The sequence below is a fragment of the Malaya genurostris genome, chromosome 3, assembly GCF_030247185.1.
Source record: "Malaya genurostris strain Urasoe2022 chromosome 3, Malgen_1.1, whole genome shotgun sequence".
In the NCBI taxonomy this organism is placed as follows: Eukaryota; Metazoa; Arthropoda; class Insecta; order Diptera; family Culicidae; genus Malaya; species Malaya genurostris.
This window is the reverse complement of record NC_080572.1, coordinates 83320776-83342353: the sequence shown is the minus strand read 5'-3', so window position 1 is coordinate 83342353 and position 21578 is coordinate 83320776. Positions and strand designations below refer to the sequence as shown.

The 21578-nt window shown below is 36.2% G+C and overlaps 2 protein-coding genes across 2 annotated transcripts; one reads left to right on the top strand and one right to left on the bottom strand.

The window, feature by feature from the left end:
* Positions 1–424: 424 nt before the first annotated feature.
* Positions 425–2348, top strand: LOC131435883 (activator of 90 kDa heat shock protein ATPase homolog 1). The gene is made up of 4 exons (XM_058604142.1): positions 425–645; positions 723–1489; positions 1554–1689; positions 1746–2348. Exons 2-4 carry the CDS (start codon positions 726–728, stop codon positions 1878–1880), a joined length of 1035 nt encoding a protein of 344 aa, XP_058460125.1. The 5' UTR covers positions 425–645; positions 723–725; the 3' UTR covers positions 1881–2348.
* Positions 2349–9833: 7485 nt separating this feature from the next.
* Positions 9834–10814, bottom strand: LOC131435886 (probable serine/threonine-protein kinase DDB_G0291350). Its single transcript, XM_058604146.1, has 4 exons — positions 10749–10814; positions 10379–10618; positions 10027–10126; positions 9834–9966 (listed from the first exon to the last, which is right to left on the bottom strand). Exons 2-4 carry the CDS (start codon positions 10610–10612, stop codon positions 9899–9901), a joined length of 402 nt encoding a protein of 133 aa, XP_058460129.1. The 5' UTR covers positions 10613–10618; positions 10749–10814; the 3' UTR covers positions 9834–9898.
* Positions 10815–21578: the final 10764 nt, after the last annotated feature.

Below are 21578 nucleotides of genomic sequence, written 5' to 3'. Positions count from 1 at the left end.
AACGCCATTTGTTCCGATTTTTCTTCAGAGTGCCTGGTCGTGTCGTCGATTTTACTATCGAAAATATTAAATGAGATGTGAATTACCCGCTAATTTGTCCTGGTCGCAAACATCAGCCAATTTCACGAAAAATGAAGACGGGCGTAACTTCATTATTCACACAGGAAGATAAAAAGTAAACCAATCGAAGATGGGTGAAACTTTTTATGTTGATTTATTCAGTGAAATTGGTAAAATCTACACACCTTTTAAAAATCAGCCAACAATTCATCGACTGATCAAAAATTGATCTAAGAATATACGATAAATGTCATAATTCGTTCTTATGACTTTCGAAGGTCACATTGTCTGTGAGTAGTGGAAACACAGCTATTTTTTTTTGGCAACGCTGGTGTTCAATGTGACAGTTTTAGGAGAATCAGTCTTGAAATCCCGAAGGTTGCCGAACAGTCTAGAATCAATTCGCTGTCTGCAGACGGTTGTTTTTCCTGCCAGATAAATTGAATGTTCTCGAGCGATTGGTTATACAAATAGTACTAGGTTCTATTTGCAATTATTGCATAGGTGCAATTATTTCATAAAAAAACATTTTGTGTGATACTTTTTTTTGCAAATCTAGCAAGCAAAAACTTTAGGCGACAACTGGTAAGACATGTTAACCTCAAATCAATAATCAAATTCCAAATTCGTTTGTTTCAATTTCACTCGTCTACGATTTTTAGAGAATGGCCAAGTGGGGCGAAGGTGACCCTCGTTGGATTGTCGAGGAACGTCCGGATGCAACGAATGTAAACAACTGGCACTGGACTGAGAAAAATGCGACTCCATGGTCTAAAGACAGACTGAAAGCATTGCTTCAAGATTTCGTAATCAGTGGGTCCGGCCAGGAATGCAAAATCGTAGAAATAGAAAAGTTGGACGGTGAAGCAACGGCCAACAATCGAAAAGGAAAGTTAATCTTTTTCTACGAATGGAACATAGTTCTCAAATGGAGCGGGTCGATCGATGAGGAGGATGTAACTGGAAAAGTCACCATACCTAATCTCTCCGAAGAAAATGACATCGACGAAGTGGAACTGACGGTCTCAGTAGATACTTCTAACAACGCATCGGAGAAGCTAAAAACGTTTATGTACAATATTGGACGAGACAAACTTCGGAAACAGTTGGAGAATTATGTTGAAGAGCTTAAACAAGATTTTGCCAAAGGACTTATTCTGCCGAAAAAGGGTGAGGAGAACGGAAATCCTCCTGTGAAACCCGATAAAGAAACTGTGTTTGCCAGCGGTTTTAACAAGCAGAAATTCGAACAACAGACTGTGACTAGTGATAATAGCAAAGCTGGCTGTAAGCTGGACGTGAAAACACTGGAAACGGTGGAACGCTTTCAGTGTCGGGCAAATGAGCTTTATGACGCACTCACTCGCACAGACATGGTGACTGCGTTTACACGTGGTTATGTAAAGTTGGATCTCTTCAAAGGCGGAGAGTACGTTTGCTGTATGCAAATTGGGTTTGGTTACTGGAAAATGTTTTTTTTTTTAATTTTTCAGATTCGTCTATTTTGGAGGAAATGTTAGTGGTGCATTCGATGAAATCGTTCCAAACAAAAAGATCACTCAGACGTGGCGATTGAAGCAGTGGCCTCCTGGTCACTTTTCCAATGTTGTGATGGAGCTACAACAAATGGTAATAACCACCATTGGAAGCCGGTTCTAGCTATGCTAAATGTTCTTTTTTTGTAGGATGATCACACGGAACTGAAATTAACCCAAACTCTAATTCCTGCGGCCGAGTTTGAAGCAACCAAAGCAAATTGGAGCCGCTATTACTGGGACAGTATTCGATCGGCTTTCGGATTCGGTACATTTCTGTGTTAACAACGAAGCATAATTGAGATCCGTGGGTTGTTTACCCGTGTTATTGGCTATAGATCATCTCCTTTATTATATGTCAACGTGTAAAGTCGCAAACAATTAAACATATATCTGGAATGAACAACATAACATCGTTGGAATCATGGAAGTAATGCTTTCGTCTGTTTAACGACATCGCGAAACATCCCATTAAAATTACTAATCGTCCTACGGATATGATTTTCAGTGTACGACCTGGTCAACCATTGTACATTCTAATTAGTTGTCTATGCGTATTTAGTTCAAATCCGATCCTTTCAGCGAACATCCTGCACACCAAATCAGCAGCTTTTTGAATAGTTTATATTTATTTAGTATAGCATGTTGACATGGATGCCGAATGGTAGTTCAAGCGAAGTAAAAGTGGGTTGAAAAGCACTGCTGATTCTTTAAAATTGAATATAATCGAAATACACCATCAGATTATCAGTATTTTGTTGTTGTTTTGATGTAAATTTGTTCTTATGATTTGATTCTGTCATTGTGGATGCGACCAGGAGGATGTCAAATGTCCTGAACACCTGGGTCATAATAGGTTAAGATTTGGATTGCAGTGAATTTTCGCAGTCCGGTGGCAAGAATGTAGTGCTCAAGCAAGCAAAGTGCAGGGTAATGAGTTTTATGAAACCCCAAAAAATTAAGGCTGGGCGAACGTTTCAGTAATTGGTCGAGCTGGCCGAATTAGTGAATTTTCACCTTGATAACACCAACATTTATGAGAAGGCGGTTCTAGCAAATGTTTTCTTCAGCGGACAAAAATTTCGATTTTATGCTCTCCGATGTCGAGTGGTAAAAATTGCTATTTCAACAGAGCTAATGCGGAAATCTATTTTCCCTTCTAATGCGGAAATCGAAAGATTATTTTCGCACTCAAAGATATTGACGCCTGATGGAAGATATCATCTCAGTGAAAACACATTCAGTAATGCAAAGAACGTAATAAATGGAATGTTATTCTTCGATATGTTCACAAATTTTGTGTGTGATAAAAATCGCAATCTTAAAGTAAAATTTGCACAACAGGCTTACGAAGCGACATTGAACAAGAAAATAAACGAAGAAAAAAAGGTAAAACGTTCATCTAGTGCTGGACCCGACGGGATTCCATCCGTGGTGATAAGAAATTGTTATAATTGTTTGTTGGTTCCTCTATCCAACATTTTCCATTGTTCTTTGCGTTCTGGATTTTTTCCTGAAATATGAAAAGTAAACAAAGTTATAGTATCCAACTACCCTGGAATTAGTAACCTACACTTCCTTGATCATATCTTCTTTACGAGCACGACTACAAATTGGTTCTATATACACCGATTTCGCTGCTGTAATCGACAAAATCAATCATCACATAACGATCTCCAAGTTAAGAAGACTGAGATTCAACGGATCATTTTCGAATTGGCTTCGATGATATCTAAATGGACATGAAATGATAGTGAAAATAGGAGACTGTACAACAGGGCCGTTTTTACAGAGGGGCAGCGGGGGCACGTGGTCCCGGGCCCACGGTCTTAGGGGCCCTTGACGGGACCCGTCGAGCAAAACAAAACGTCATTTAGTTAGTCAGGGCACCCAAATAAATCTTACCATTCATACGTAAAAGAGGTGCTGCTGTACAACCTCACCATTTGCTGTTACCTCTGAAGTTCCTCGAGGAAGTCACCTTGGACCGTTTATAATTTTATTATATCAACGATCTAAATTTTTCGATCAAGCATAGTTTCAAACTATCGTTTGTCGATGACTTTAAAATATTTCATATAATCAAATCTGCAGTAGAGTTCCTACAAGAACAGTTGGATAATTTATCTAATTGGTGTAACATCAACAGAATGGTTTTAAATGTCACTAAATGCTCCGTCATCTCTTTTAGTAGTAAAAAGTCTGTATTCAAGTTCTACTATGATACTGTTCTCGAAAGCGCATCGTTTGTTAAGGACCTGGGAGTTCTTCTGGATTCCAAGTCCGACGCAAATTTGCCCGACGTTTTCCATGGAGATATCCTTGAAACTTACCGAGTTACCAAAAAAATGCAAAATGATATGTCTCGATTTATTCACCCTCATTCTTGTTTACGTCCGTCTCGACCATACGACGAACGAGTACTGTCGAACGAATACGAATAAGCCATTCTTGTTTTCACTCGAATGAATTCGAACGCGACTCGTTTGCACAAAATATTCAAATATCAGACAAAATCCTTCAAAGAAATGCTAAGCCTTGATGAAATCAGTCCAATTCTCGTGATTGAGCATATGCGAAACGCTAGATTGCGTGCCAGTTTAGCTTCTAATGATACGTGTATTCGAACATCATTCGTACGAACGAAAAGTCTCATTCTCGTTTACGAACGAATAGACGAAATGCCGTGGTTTCGATTCGTCGATGTTGCGAATCAACCTTTCGAACTCATTGAAAAATGTTCAACCGATTCCCTACAAATTTAGTTTCGAATCTAAAGGTGATTTGCTTTCAAATCATAAATTTGTGTTTTGCATAAAACATTTAGAAAGCATAGCAGTCATAGTAAAATGCAGTTTTTTACTGGCGAGCCTTCGAATCTATGTGCGGTTCCAAGTTTTTACGCATCAAATTTTACATCTATTAGGTCATTTAGGGGTTAGCCAAATTTTGTGCTAGGGCACATAACCGTTTTTATTAGTTTTACGTTTCGTCTTTGACTCATCAGTGCAGAGCAGTTCAAATTGAACTGCTTAGTGCTAAACTCGGCAGTTCAATTTGAACCGCTAAGCAGACGTAAAGTTTCTGCTACTTACAGAACACTTTTTGTTTTGCAACGGAGTGCAATGTCTTTTCTGACGTGCCGAACGAAAACGTGTTTTCGACTATTTCTGGCCGATGCAGGTATGGTCATTTAGGGGTTAGCCAAATTTTGTGCTAGGACACATAACCGTTTTTATTAGTTTTACGTTTCGTCTTTGACTCATCAGTGCAGAGCAGTTCAAATTGAACTGCTTAGTGCTAAACTCGGCAGTTCAATTTGAACCGCTAGGCAGACGTAAAGTTTCTGCTACTTACAGAACACTTTTTGTTTTGCATTAGGTTCTGATACAAAATCAGCGAAAAAACAAATCAAATAACAAATGATATCAAACATTTTTCATTACAACTTTAGTCTGTACCAGAACTGATATTTTAAAGTTATATGGGCGTTGTTCTTATGCATGTACGATGTTTAAAAGTGTGATTGATTCGAACGTAAACGGGAATACGAATTTGCTATACTTTCGAACGTATCGCATACGACCGTAAACAAGAATGAGGGTGATTATTTGTCTGTCGCGATGTTTGTAAGGCTAGTTTTGTGGCAGATCTTCTTCAGTCGCGAATCGATTGCTTCGAGCTATTGCAATTGTTACAATTAGACAAATGTTTCAATTTTTTAAAATTTTCATATCAGATCATCCTGATGTGGTCTACTGTAAAATTCTTCTTACCGAGAAGGAAAAGCTTGCCGAACAAGAAGATGTGGGAGCAAATAAGTTGTCTTCGCTGAAATCTGTTCAACTTCTTTCAAAACCACAATTGTAAGCAAGTGTATTTTCACTGTAAAATTTTTCGTACAACAGAGAGTATAAATTAACTAAGGATATCGAAAAGATAGAGAATAAGCAAGGACGTTTTCATGGTTTTTTTTTATATGGGTTTTCAAGTTTTTTTTTTATATGGGTTTTCAAGTTTTTTATATGGGTTTTCAAGTTCTGCGCAAAGTATCACCTGCTTTAAAATAGTGGTGTAATGCTTCGCTCGAATATCGCGCGTTTCAGCTTCCAACTTCGCGCGGATTTCGAGCATTTTAGTATTCGACTTCGCACGGATTTCGCGCGTTTTGATTTTGAAATTTTTCGTAACAACCCTGAAAATGTAGCAATCGATGGGCAATCAAAGCGCTTAAAATGTGGTAAATAAACAATCGAGTAAAATCTGAATTTCTTTACCGTGGTGAAGAAATTTGAACTTTTATTTGTAGAAGAGTCTAACAAAAGCACGCTTAGAAAATTTCGCAGAATTTTTAACAGCTGAACCACAGACTAACAGACATGACAGTATGTGTAAATTCTTATAAAAATAATTTTTCGTGATGCACTAGTTCCACCTATATTGTACTGCGCGAACTATTTACTATCTGTACACCCCTTGTGATATGTATAAGTTTTTTTACTAGTTGGTTTCCCCTCGTTTGTCAACACCGATCAGCTGCTTGCAGGGATGCCTGATTTCATCAAAATATTTGAAAATGAATCGTCACAATAAATTTTTGGATTACGTTGATAATATATTTAACTTTTTCGCGATGTTGGAAGGTAACCATTTATTTGACTCAACGTTGTTCATCTAGACTATTTTTTATTTTGTTGGAAGTTTCACCCGAAATTAAGTGGCGGCAGACCAGAAGTAAGTAAATATTGGTTAGATTTTGTATTGCGTTGGAGGATGAGAAGTAGGCACAATTATGTATATAGTTTTGGCAATATGTATTAAATCTGTACCCTGCATGAAATTCGCATGGAGGTATACAACTCAATACATTACAGGTAATTCTGTATGAATGGCAACTCTGTTGGTAAATGAAAAAAATAAACACAGTCTAGATGACAGACAGGATGTTTTTGATAGGGTAACGTGGCGCCATCATGACATATGTGAGTACTGTCCCAAATAAAGGAATATTCAAAATGACCGTTAAAATGATTGAAGAATCTAATTTGAGTGTCCTGTCTGTTAGTCTGTGGGTATACAACTCAATACATTACAGGTAATTCTGTATGAATGGCAACTCTGTTGGTAAATGAAAAAAATAAACACAGTCTAGATGACAGACAGGATGTTTTTGATAGGGTAACGTGGCGCCATCATGACATATGTGAGTACTGTCCCAAATAAAGGAATATTCAAAATGACCGTTAAAATGATTGAAGAATCTAATTTGAGTGTCCTGTCTGTTAGTCTGTGGCTGAACGTTCGGTAATCTTTGAGAAAAAGGTGCTTACCACAGTAACATGGCCTGAGTTTACATCCTAAATCATGCTTTTTCATGCTTGTAACAAATGTATGAGAAGATTCTTCAGTCAATACAGTTGCTAGTCATAAGCGATCGTTTCGTTGAACAATGAATTTTCGTACTCACTTCCACTTTCACTCCACTCACGTATCACTTCACTTGATTTAACCTGTTACCAGTATCACAGACTAACAGACATGACAGTATGAGTAAATTCTTATAAAAATAATTTTTCGTGATGCACTAGTTCCACCTATATTGTACTGCGCGAACTATTTACTATCTGTACACCCCTTGTGTTATGTACAAGTTTTTTTACTAGTTGGTTTCCCCTCGTTTGTCAACACCGATCAGCTGCTTGCAGGGATGCCTGATTTCATCAAAATATTTGAAAATGAATCGTCACAATAAATTATTGGATTACGTTGATAATATATTTAACATTTTCGCGATGTTGGAAGGTAACCATTTATTGGACTCAACGTTGTTCATCTAGACTATTTTTTATTGTGTTGGTAGTTTTCACCCGAAATTAAGTGGCGAATAATCATCTGAATAATTACCTCTTTCACTGACGCGACTTTCGTGATAAAGACCTACGTTCATTTCACTTGATTTTCACCGTGAAGTGATACCAATAAGGGTTACAATCACTTCACTTGTTTTTCACCGTGTAGTGATAACGGTAATAAGGGCTCGATTGATGTGTTATACCCAAGTAGCCATATGCATTATATCATTCAGGGGCGGCCAGTTCCATGAGATATATGGGGTGGGGGACACAAAATTATTACCACAGACTAACAGACAGGACACTCAAATTAGATTCTTCAATCATTTTAACGGTCATTTCGAATATTCCTTTATTTGGGACAGTACTCACATGTGTCATGATGGCGCCACGTTACCCTATCAAAAACATCCTGTCTGTCATCTAGACTGTGTTTATTTTTTTCATTTACCAACAGAGTTGCCATTTATACAGAATTACCTGTAATGTATTGATTTGTATACGTCCATACGAATTTCATGCAGGATACAGATTTAATACATATTGCCAAAACTATATACATAATTGTGCCTACTTCTCATCCTCCAACACAATACAAAATCGAACCCGTTTTGTTACAATATTTACTTGCTTCTGGTCTGCCGCCGGGTGAAAACTACCAACACAATAAAAAATAGTCTAGATAAACAACGTTGAGTCAAATAAATGGTTACCTTCCAACATCGCGAAAAAGTCAAATATATTATCAACGTAATCCAATAATTTTCGCGACTTGTCGTGACGTTCCTTACATGAAACTTCTTTATTATTTCAATAAGTCCATTGGAGTTCCAATTTAAATGTTAGAATTAATTATGTTAGACTGTTTTCTCATCCATGAGTTCAACCAATAGCCAGCTATATTATATTAAATAAAAGTGATGAACTGATACAAACAAACCTGAAATAGTTATAAGATCAAGTACAAAATAAATGTATTTTTTTAATGTAATTTATAATAGCAATTCGCTTGATAAAAACAATGTTTAGAACCAACATACTAATATGATATTCGAAATGTATTAGGTTTAAAGTACTACGTATTGTGGATGCCACGGCGAAGAAAAACTTATGTATAATATACATGCCTATGAAATAAACGTAGGTATTTATGAAAAAAAAATCCAATAATTTATTGTGACGATTCATTTTCAAATATTTCGATGAAATCAGGCATCCCTGCAAGCAGCTGATCGGTGTTGACAAACGAGGGGAAACCAACTAGTAAAAAAACTTTTACATAACACAAGGGGTGTACAGATAGTAAATAGTTCGCGCAGTACAATATAGGTGGAACTAGTGCATCACGAAAAATTATTTTTATAAGAATTTACCCATATTGTCATGTCTGTTAGTCTGTGTTATTACTACAGATCATTGAACTTTGCAATATATAAAGCATTTTTATAAAGGAAACGGAGAGGTTAGAGCAAATAAAAAGCAAACAAGTAAAAATCACAAACATTTTCCCTACTATTCCAGTAATAACCAATATTCGAAAGTGGTGAAGTATAGCACATTTCACATTGTAGTAAAATAGTTTAAAACTTTAGTAACTTAGTTAAGAAATATGAAGGATTACGGAGACGAACTACGGGCATAACAGGAAAAAATGTTATATCGTAAGATATTTCTAGCAATTTTTTTAAAATATTTGTTCTAGTTGCCAAAATATTGTGGGAACATGGCCACTCCAATAAATCTTTTGGGGAGGCAAAAAGTGTTTTGCCCCCTCCCCCCCATATTTGCCACGCCTGATATCATTGCAGCATGCATTCAATTTGCATTAAAAATATAATGAAGCATTATCTTTCAACACTTTTTGTCATGATATACATTGGAATTTAATGCTTTATTTTAATGCAATCAAACATTATCGATAACAGTGCATATAAATTTAATCGTTACATTAAATCAATGCGATTGGGCTGGGAAAAAGTAGAAAAGTTAGTCAAAGTTAACTTTGTTTTCAAATATAATAGTTGTCGGTAATAAAAAAGTAAAATGGATTACCAACATTCACTTACATAGTGCAAACAGCAGAATATGTACAGATTTATACACAGAGCAGAGTGTATAGGCTACCGAAATACAAATGCAGTTTACCGTCATCCAAGGATCAGCCCTAGAAAATGAGTATATACTGGAAAAAATGGACAAAGTTGAATGTTCGATAAAAAGTGCTTAACGTTTGTAATGAAAAGAATTATTTAAAATTCTTGTCTCATATTTTGTAACAATTTTCCAATTATTTTCAAAACTCGTCGAGCTGAGTCGAATGAAACAGTAAAGGTCTCCAGGACTCCGATCGAATATAAGACAAAACATCCTTTTTAAAAGTTTATTTGTATCATTGTTATTTGAGTATTTGTATTCTTAGATAATAAAGGCATTAACATTAATATAACATTTTCAATGTGTAGCTTTTCTACCGAGACGGTAGAGGCAGTCTTTGATTTGCTGGACGTACATGACAGCTCCTAAAAGAAAGTATGTTTATATCATAAATTTAAGAAATAAGTAATAAATGTTATACTTACTGTGTCCAGCAATGTGGCTGTTCTGGACATCGCGCTTAGTGGCACGCACTAACGCGATCATACGGTGCTCTAATTTTACCAGTTGCTGTAGATTTTTTTCCTGCAAAAAATAATAATAATCCAGTGATAGCAGCCTATACACGTTCAGTTTTCCGCAGTTTTTCGGTAACTTAGTTGAAACGTTATTATGCCGTCCGAAATTTGATGCCGACTCAGATTGAATCAATTTCGAATGGCATAGTTACGTTTCGACTAAATTGCAGAAAAACTCCGGAGAACTGAACGTGTTTGTGCCGCTTATGACACACAAACTCCGGGACTCGGTTCAAAAGTTCATTACTATTATACTTACTATTTTTTCGCATTTTCCGCGGTTGTTGTTATTGTTCTTCTTATTTCTCTTGTTATTTTTCTGGTTATTGTTGCCGTTGTTATTACTGGTGCCGTTGTTGTTGCTGTTGTCGTTATTGTCCTTGTTGCTATTGGTTTTTTCGTTATTCTTCAACTTAGTTTCAAGGGCAGCTATCTGCTCTTGCATACCCATTAGTGAATGTTGGAGAGTATTTATGCATTCGCTATTTTCCATTGTAAACTGTCAGAAAAAATATTTCATATTTCAAACCTACATACGATATATTCTTTCATATTTCAAACCTACATACGAATATTTCATATTTCAAACCTACATACGATATACGAGTTGCGTGAGGTCTACGACTTACCTGTAAACAAAATAAAATACGCAATTCAAACTGATCAAGGAAAACACGTGGCGTCGATCCGTACACGTGAACACACTTTGAAAGAATGAAATGAAGATTAGGACAGAGATGCCAGGTAAAAATTTCGAATATCTTCAAACAGGGTTGCAAAAGTATGCAAATCCGAAAAAATGTCTGCGCGCCTTCAGGTTTCTATGCGGTCCTTATACAATCATAAAAAGTGTCATTACTAAAAAGTAATGTCATTTTTAATGAACTTGTAAGGGCAGTAATGATGAATTTTCCATGCAAATTTGGAATGTCATTATTTTAGTAATTATTAAAAATGATATTAATAATTATCGTGTAAGAGCCGTTTAGAAATTATGAAACACAAAACTGCCCACTGAGCAAGTGATTATATTTTGTTGGTCGTTGACAAATGTATAGCGGCCCTTACACGATCATTAGAAGTGTCATTACTAAAAAGTAGTGACACTTTTAATGATCGTGTAAGGTCTGCGAGTTCAGTAATGACATGAGTAATGATGGAATTCCGGATTTTCCATCATTACCAACATTATTTCTTCTTCTTATTATTTTTGTGGAAGTGCTGAATATCGTCAGTTGTATTAGATGAGAAAATTTGACAACCATGAAGTAAACATTCTCTTCAGAGCTGTACGTGAAAAAAAATTCTGGAAATGACAAACCTTAACGTTTCAATGACAAATAAAATTTACTTTCAGCTAAACGAAGATAAATTATATTGCTAATATTATTTAATTGCTGAGGAAAAGTTATTCTGGTTACAAGCCCCGTGCGTGTAATGCTAAAAAGTAATGATGTACAGTAATGCAGTAATGACGAGCGTTTGAGCAGAAGTGTCATTACTTAGTAATGACACTTTTAATGATCGTGTAAGGGCGGCTTATAGATTTGCAGACAAATCTGTACACGGAACCGCAAATCAACCTAATTTTAAGTACATTCCACCCAATTTGGGGGTTTCGATCAATAACCTAATTTTAGGTAAAGTGGCTCTAGGTAGTTTTCGTAAGACACATGCAAAAAAATACTCAAAGATGAGTTATATTTACTCTATAGTTGAGTCATATTGACTCAATTTCAAGGTTATACGGTTTACTTAATTTTAGCTTATTGAACGAAACTCTCGCTGTTGGGTGGTTTTGCTCTTTGTATTTTGACAACAATTGAAGGAGCGAATGAAAGGAAGAACTCAAAATTAAGTAAAAAGAAGTCAAATAATAGGTAGTTTTTATTTTCCGTGTAGACTTGGTATCTCTGGATTTGACCTAGGACAGGACCTGACAATTGTTAGTCCACTTTTAGGACCAATTTCGGACCAGCACGTGATTGGTTGAAATTGACATAAGCAAGTACAAGTTGTTGAAATCAATATTACTACAGGGTGGTAGAAAAAGTGTTGTCAGTATCGTCGGTAACAATGTAGCTTGATACTGGATATTTTATTTTTCGGGTCATCTTTTCAAAATTATTAATTTCAATAGGATTTAAGTTCAATTTGTTTTTAAGTCCTGTCAATGCGGAAAGTATACGAGTACATTTAACAATCACTGGATAATACAAAGAGAAAGCCTGAAATCACGAAGTGTGATATGGACGAGAATATTGATTATGTTGGTTGAGAATTGCACCGAATCTTTGGATACTTCTGTATGTTATTATTTTTCTCAAATAGAATATGTCGAATACTTTAGTTAACAAAGCTGCAAAAATTAATTACCCAAAATTGAGAGTTTTAGAAAAATTTCATTAAGCTGTTTCAACTAAACGTTTTCTTCAAAACAAACATCTGATCAAAATGAATCCAGAGCTATATTTTTGACCGATATAACATTTGTTTAAGTGTTTTCAAATGATAAATAATTGCATGTTATAAGGGGAGAAAGTTTTCAGAATGAATAATTATCTCTACTGGCAACAGTGATCCCGAGGCATTTATTATTTACAGCAGGGAGCAACCGGAATAAGAAGAGAAATATTTTTCTGGAAAAAGAAGCCAGTTGTCTGGTCCTGTCCTAGGATTTGACCAATTTCCATTTCAGCTGTTTCTTAAAGAAGGGCGAAAATTACAAAAGTAAACAAATCAAATTTCTCTCACCTACCAATAAATGCTTCAAAATCCTACAATTTTGCCTAAAAATTCGATTGTGAGAGTCAGTATTACAATTTGGCACCGCACATTTCATAACGATATCACAATTTAATCAAACATATAAAAACTAACTTCATATACTTCTTCGTTGTTTTCCTCTTTACGGAAGAGATGATGGTCACAAGAAAATGGCGGCCTAGCAGAGGGCTGCGTTGAACCTCCTAATTTGACGAATTGCCAGCTGCCACTCCGGTGAGTTCGACTACACGAATTCGTCAACAACCTCAACATCATCGTTGTCTGTTAAGTGAAAATTTCAAATCTTTAAGTCAGCTGACAAATGTATTTTACTCATGAATAGCGAACGGTTGGGTTTTTTCATTTCTATGATTATACTTTGTACTTATAACATTAAAATAAAGCTACAATTTCCTATACTTTTGCAGATAACTTCAAATTTTCAAACAATTTTAAACAATTCATTCTTAATTACATTTGTTATAAACAAAAATGCAATTAATATTAGTGTGATATCTTATTTATAAATCTGAAATAGTCGAACTGAGCCACTACTTTAAAATGGTCACGCAATGACCATAAAAAAGTAAAAATTGACATTTCTCAGTTCAAAGATCAAATCAAAATAATAATATTACCATTTTTCCAGGTGTACTTTTTATTCGATATGGCCTTTATCAGTTTTCATCAGGAGTTTGATCAGGATGGGACAAGTTTTGTGAACAGCTAGTGTTCGCTCGGAGAACCGGAGATTGTCCCCCCGGCACCAGGAGACAATAGGCGAAATTTGGAGTGGTGGTTAACTTAAATATTCATAGAGTTTCTTCTCCAGGACTGCATCTTGTCATGTATTTTGTTTTCGAAACTTTTATAGTCAATCCGATTCGCCTAGTTTCGGCTTGCAGTCCGATGTATGTTTCCATCATCATCTCAAAGTTACGTATCAAAATATCAACGTTGTTAGCGAAATCAGATACAGATTGTCAGAAGATTGTACTGCTTGTGTCAATCGTCCAGCCAGCGATGTCCAGCCAGCGACTGGCACCATTAAGAAGGTGACAAGCGATTATAAATACACTCTCCTACTCAATGCTTGATCGGAGAAATAGGTATACACCCAAACCTCCATTTACGTAACTTATATATGTATATATGTATTAATACACGTACGCATGTGTGCAAATATTTGTATTTCTTAATACATATAAATATTGGTGAAGTAAAAGCGATCATTTATATGTATAAATATATACACATATACGCAAATGAGTGATTGTGTAAGCATACATACATACATATATAAGGTTCGCAAATGGAGGTTTGGGTGTATGCCCCGTTTACACTTCTGCTGGCTGCCAGCATGCTGGTGTCAGTGTGCTGCCCTCTTAGGAAAAAAACGTTCAACGGTGGTCCTTCGTTGGTCTAATACTTTGGATCATTGGACCACAGTTGAACGTTTTTTCCTAAGAGGGCAGTACACTGACACCAGCATGCTGGCAGCCAGCAGAAGTGGAAACGCTACAATAAAGCGAGAGGACTAGTGTTTGATGGACAGAGAAGATGTTTGGATGTAAGGTGTCGGTCGGGTGACGGCCAGGATGTAGACCATGTTCGATGTACGTTGCTACTATGTCTGGTTCGAGTTTTGGAGTGACTAAAACAAGATCAGAGTGGCGAAATGGTAGCGCGTATGCACGGAATGCATAAGAACGCAGGTTCGAGTCCTGTCTCTGAGCGTATCTTTTTCCAAAAATTCATCTTTTCTGTTAGTTTTTCTTTCACTTGGCTTCTCCAATATATATATTTACGCTCAGTCATTGCAAAAACTGATTTTATTCTAGTTTGTACGTAACGTTTATTTTCCGGGCAACTTGTTAGGCCTGCACTACATCTCTGTCTCGCCAGAGGATCGTCTTGGAAGTTATAGAATCTGCCACCTCATATAAGACCAGGTGACAGACGGTTGGTTTACCTTGTTCGCTCGCAGCCTCTCATTCTGTTACTACCGTGGGAGACGGTAACACTTAGCCGAAGATGGTCACTCGTTAGAAAGCTGCTATGCTCAAAGATCAAATGGTAACGGAAGTATTTTGGCCACTCTAATATATTTTGGTCCGGTGTACATATTTCTGGATGTAATCCAAATGAATAACATGCATCGTGTCTCAGAATTTTGAAGATTGTTCAACCCTTTAACATATTAGGTATGAATATGTACTTCACTTTGATTACAACTAAAATTATGAGCACCGGGAGAGATTATAGTTTCCAAAATACCTCCATTACCCTCGTTGGTCGTTGATCATATTCGGAAGGGTTGTGGCGAACATTTTCTGTTCGGTAGACTTAATCTTATAGGCGACTTAACCGATAAATCGCAGTTTTTTTCAATACGCCAGATTTTTCAAAAATGTCGTACTCGTTAGAACGCTACTGTTACTGCTTTGATAGGCTCACAACGCTCATGACGATCACTTTTTGTTCCGAAGATATGACCGCCTAAATAGCGTAACCGGCAAGTCGAACTTTTTCTAATCACACTCTTAGAATAAATTAAATTTACGCTTGACGTAAATTCAAATATGCCGTAATATCTTCGGTGATGACACAATATTACATCTACATGACATGTAAAAATAAATTTAGCGTCTGTAGCGATGTAGTTAAGCTACATATGACTTATCTTTACATGCTTTGAATTGTGAATGTAAGTAAATTGCGACGTTCCTTTTATGTGCATCTATTAAGGTTTTAAGATGAGGTTCTCGGTTTGATGATCAAATTCAAATCTAGTATTGCTGATTCATTCGATTACTCAAATGTACACTCTTAGAAAAAATGAAATTTACGCTTGACGTAAATTCAAGTATGCCGTAATTTCTTCGGTGATGACACAATATTATATCTACTAACATGTAAACATATATTTTGCGTCTGTATCGATGTGAGTTTCAGCTAAAACAACTGTGAAGTTAATGATATGACTTATCTTTAAATGCTTTGTATTGTGAATGTAAGTAAATCGCGACGCTCCTTTTAAGTGCATCTATAAAGATGTAACATTTTTTAAGTGTGTAGCCAAATAAACGACGTAAGTATGTAAGTAGGTTACTCAAATCAATCTGAACGAATCCGAATGAATTTACTATAATTTGTCCCATAAATTCGCCCAAATAATAAAAATGTTTTAATGCAACTGTTCGAATGAAACGAGATAATCATTTTATCACATCACTTGGTGGATTAACAAGTGGTTCTATTTTAATTGTCTCTTTACCGGAGCTTATAACAACCGAATATCTCTTTCAATTCGGTTAGCAAAAAATCGAGCATAATAAATCAACCAAAGCCTTAATTTCTTTACTTCACAATTGAAAAAAATATCACGTCTGCTTAGCGGTTCATATTCCAAATAACAATTCGAATGCTCTTAGTTTTTCATTCAAATTTATAAGGTTTTGTGATTGATTCACCAACGACTACCTGTTTTAAGACAGCTAAATCAATGCCCCTTTTGACAAGTATTATCTTAGTTTATAAATTGTTTATAAAGATTTTATGAAATCGTTTGCGCGGACTAAAAACTTAGCTAGATATTGGCATTATTAATGTATTTTTTTAAAATTGCATTGCAACTCTTCGGAAATAAAATAATTATAGCTACACTGAAATGAAAATCTTACTTATATTCATCAAATTTGTCATATGAATCGTATGCAGAATATAATTTATGGAGGTTAAATGATAACCGATAATCTTTATTTCAAGTGTACGTTAAATCTAAATAGACGTTACCATAATGAAAGTTATAAGATTATTCCACAGCCCTCGGCGAAAGACCAAACGGTTAAAATCGAGGCGAAATAAACCTATAATAATAATAAAAATAATAATATTCCACATAATGTATATTGAAATCCGATGAAACCTAACTCGTTACATAATTTATATTCATTGGATGTGTCTTATGAATCGTACGCAGATGGAATTTCACAAAAGACATATGACAACTTATGACCTTTAATGGAACTCTACATAAAATCTAAATGATGTTCAATAAATTTGACATCTTCATAATATTTATGATATTGATAAACATACCATATACAAGTTATGCGAAAGGTCGATAAAACTTAAGCCAATATAATTTTAATATTCATTACATTTTTCTATTAATCGCATGCTGATTATGTTTAATAAAAGTCATGTGATAACTTATAATTTTTATTGGAAGCGTACATCAAATCTGCAACAAGAAAGAAAACGAGACAGCTGAAGAAAATAACAAAAAATAATATTTTAACTTAGACATATAGTGGAGTGTGTTTTTACAGAAGAATAGTTGTGAATCGTACTACTTGAAACTGAAGAAAGAGTTGTGTCCTCGATATTCGTCGACTGCTCCAGACAGTTTTTTTTAGGAAGTTCTGTTATTTGAAATCGATGACAAGACAGCTCATTCAACTTCGTTCAAGAATATGCCCCTGAAATAAATATCCGGTACATTTCATTACTCTGTCTGTCTAGTATGAGGATTTAAATTTTTCATTTATAGTTTCTGGATCCCAAGTATCCTCCGCAAATATCAAGAGGTGCTCCATTACAGAACGGATGACTAGTTTAGCTTGAATCCTCGAAAAAAGGAGTAGTTTCCGATTATCAGTTTTTTTGAGTGCATCTGATTCGTCTTGTAATAGTAAATATCCAATGAAATCAGCCAGTCTCAAAGAAGTAAGTGTAGTTGAAATATTAAAATAATATTTTATTATGAAACTCTTCATATACGAAAAATATAACAATAAGTTTTTGATAAGACACATATTTTTATTGTTGTTTTTGATTCCCTTAAGCACCATAATCCCAGTATTTTTTTTATTTGAATCTTATATGTATCACTTATTCAATCAAATAGCAATCAATTGATCTATATAGAACTGGGATGACCTCCATTAAAAGTTTTATATAAATTTTATAAAACTAATCATATGGTATAGATAAACCTATCTATATTAATTCGAAATGAATATAATATGCGCTTCATAAATTGTTTCAATGTATGCTGTGTGGATATCTAGTAATGGTTATAGGGCGTGCCAATAAATTTGACTTATACTGGAAATTTCATTTTTTATATGAAAATCTTGTAAAAATAACGTTACGAAGAGTTTTATGTTTCATAAGATTATCTTATATATTTGACATGATGTTGAATACACTTTGTAGCTATCAATGGAAATGCTAATAGTGAGAAATCATTAGAATATCATATAATGTGAAAATGAGAATTTAGCTCAGTGTAGAATAAAACAACGCTTACACACTGAAAATTTCGCAAAATTTGGTAATTTTTTACCGAATTTTCAACAGGGTAATCAGTTCGGTAATCGAATTGATTGCGATCGTTCGGTAATTGCTGAATTGTCAAACTACTACCGTAAATTGTAATGTGATCTGTCGGATTTGTTTTATTTTCACAGAAACGGGTGAATAAAATTTGAATCAGTCGTGGCTATGGTTTTATTGCACTGTATATCCACGAAACAATAAAAAAGTTTTAAGAAAAAAAATTTCCCAGCTGACTAGAATTATGAGCGCCTTCCAAAACACTGTACAAACTGTCGAGTCCACCAGAAATTGCCCTCGAAGGATATGTGTTGGCAGCAAGTTGAGATTTTAAAAACCTGTATTCCAATTCATTCTACGAACCTTTCAAGTTTTTTTTCGTTTGGTCAATAAAAAGACACCTACTGAAATTTCTTTAAACTGTTTGACAGTTAGTTTTCACGACAATCAGTATTTGCGGAAGTCATTTTGATGTTTTACCGTAGCATTTGTTGACATCAAATAAAATTTAAAATACGAAAAGGAGGAAATGTGAATGATTTTTATGTTTCATTTTCAGAACTCCAAATTGATCAAAATGACGATGAATTACAAAAACTAATTTTCCTAAATTTTACAGACTTGCAAAAACTGTAGTTATTTCAAGGCGAGCAGTTATTATTCTTAAATTTACGTCTTTGTAGATGCACATACGATTTAAAGCACGTAAAGATAAGCCAGCCGGTTGGTGAACGACTGGACAATGCGCAATTCAGGTCCCAATGTAGTTCTTGGCCTCTAACTCCTATCCCTACCTCCCCGCGGTGCCGGCTGGGGTACGAGTAACCATAGGAAAGATCGGGTAACCAACTCCGGTGGGACCTTGGTCGTATGCTGACAGGAAAGGGGGAGCTTGCTTTCTTTTTACAGAAAAAGAGCCTACCGGAGCGTTCTCTATGTTAGGAGAGGCTGATTACCGTCCTTGAGTCAGTGTGGGACTCTAACCAGTGCTGACACGATGGCCCTCCGGCGAGACAGGGCGTTGGTGCAGGCCTAACAAGCCGCCCGGAAAACACATGTTACGCACAATCAAGTAAGAAATACGACTCGGAATAATCGGCAAAGACCTACGCAACGAACAAAAGACTACGATTGGAAGCTTGGCACATGGAACTGCAAATCGCTTGGCTTTCCAGGATGAGACCGAATGCTGCATGATGAGCTTCAAATCCGCGGATTCGATTTCGTAGCACTGCAGGAATTTTGTTGGACAGGACAGAAGGTGTGGAAAAGGGGCCGTTTCTTCAATTACAGCATCATCAACGTGTACTGCCCACATGAGACGAGACCCGATAACGAGAAGGAAGCATCTTAAGCGCAGCTGGAACGAATCTACGACAGCTGTCCACGGCGGGATGTAAAACTCGTCATCGGCGACATGAATGCACAGGTAGGCCAGAAGGCAATGTACAGGCCCGTGACCGGGGTGGAGAGCCTGCACGCGGCAACAAATGACAACGGCCAACGTTGCGTAAACTTTGCAGCCTCCCGCGGAATGGTAGTTCAAAGCATCTTCTTCCCCCGCAAAGATATCCACAAAGCCACCTGGAGATCACCAGATTTTCATACGGAAAATCAAATCGACCACTTTCTCATCGACGGGAGATTCTTCTCCGACGTCATCAATGTTCGCACTTACCGCAGTGCCAACAATGATTCTGATCACTACCTTGTCGCGGTTTGTATGCGCTCAAAACTATCGATGGTGCACAACACTCGTCACACAGGAACGCCGGGATTCAATCTCGAGCAGCTACGCAACGTTCGTACTGCAGAGGAATACGCGCAACAACTGGAAGCGCGGCGACTCTTGAAGACGGCTGAAGGAACATAAGGTCCGCCGTGAGTAACACTGCTGCAACCGTATTAGGTACGAGGTTATCGAGTTGAGGAAATGACTGGTTTGACAGCGAATGTCAGCAGTTGGTCGAAGAGAAGAATGCAGCAAGGGCGCTGATGCTGCAACGCCGCACGAGAGCGAACGAGGAACGATACAGACAGAACACGGTTTTCTAAGGGTGTAGGGGAAAGTATTCTAAAGCGTCCCTGTTAGCCAAAATGTCCCCCTTAATTTTTTATGTATTCAAGACTTTTTTTTAACAAAAGTTTTATCACTAACACTATCTTTTTGTAAGATCTTTCTGCTTTGCAAGTTTGGCAGTTTTCGTTTGTTGGAAAATATGAAAAAACTGTAAATATCATTAGGCAGCTTTTCGATGTAACGTTTTGTTTTGATTAAAGAAGCATTTTAACCGAATAAAACGTCTAATGATCGGTTGCTACTTAGTAATTAACTTTTAGTAGTGCTAACAGCACTACTCTATTTACAGTATAAAATCCGGAGAAACAAAGCCATTTCTTTGATTTACGAATTTTCTCATAACAGTCACTCAACGGACATTAAGCCCCACCTTCGATTCAACAGTATATTTCGAGTTAAAATATTGTTTTTAAGATTTATAACGGTTATTAAAACAAAATGTAGCGTTGGGAAGGTAAAAATTGTTGATTTTCAATTGTAATCAATAAATAATGCAATTGATTTCTGTGGCAGAGAATATCTTCTTGATCTGCTTCTCTTCTATATCGACATTTCAAGGGACATATTGCATCATTACTGTGGGGCGTAATGTCTACGGTTACTGGGGCATTATGCCTACGGCAAGCGTAAAAACTGAGAATGTGGTCGTTTTGGAAAATGTGTTTGTGTCAATCAATTCTACCGGAATCATTGAAAATTATGTTCCTCAGGCGTATTGCAAAGAAATACCTACATTCTCCAAGAAAATATATCAGTACATTTAGAAATATCTCAATGATTTCTTAAGGGGGGCATATTATAGCACTTTACTCTATACATTCACGTTAAAAACAAAAACGCATTATTTTTCTACTTCCAGAGAAACCCTCAAAATGGTAAATAAATCTGAGAAATTCTTACTATGGAATCATGTTCCAAAAGCGACATGAAACACAGATATTAAAAAAAAATATCAAAATAACAGTTTATTCTTTCAACCCCTACCAATGAATTGATTTCAATTCGCATAGTAGACCATTGAGTGGAAATTATATGAAAACGCATCAACCATCTCTGCAAATAGTTGAATCTTTGACTGGTCGGGTTGTTGTTGCTGTTGGCACACCACCCCCATAAGTATCCATAAAAATCCTCCCATCACGGCAACCATTTGGCACTCTCTCAATTATCAGCACTCGATCGAAGTAAAATCAATTCAGCCGTATCACTGGCCCGGACCTTCGGTAAATTGAGATGTCCGTGCTCAGGCAATGTGCGGATATGTTATACG

Coding starts and splice junctions, on each gene's coding strand:
- LOC131435883 (XM_058604142.1), top strand. CDS start 726: ATGGCCAAGTGGGGCGAAGGTGACCCTCGTTGGATTGTCGAGGAACGT. Junction 1,490..1,553: donor GATCTCTTCAAAGGCGGAGA/GTACGTTTGCTG, acceptor TTAATTTTTCAG/ATTCGTCTATTTTGGAGGAA. Junction 1,690..1,745: donor TGATGGAGCTACAACAAATG/GTAATAACCACC, acceptor CTTTTTTTGTAG/GATGATCACACGGAACTGAA.
- LOC131435886 (XM_058604146.1), bottom strand. CDS start 10,612: ATGGAAAATAGCGAATGCATAAATACTCTCCAACATTCACTAATGGGT. Junction 10,127..10,378: donor GCGGAAAATGCGAAAAAATA/GTAAGTATAATA, acceptor TATTTTTTGCAG/GAAAAAAATCTACAGCAACT. Junction 9,967..10,026: donor CAGCCACATTGCTGGACACA/GTAAGTATAACA, acceptor ACTTTCTTTTAG/GAGCTGTCATGTACGTCCAG.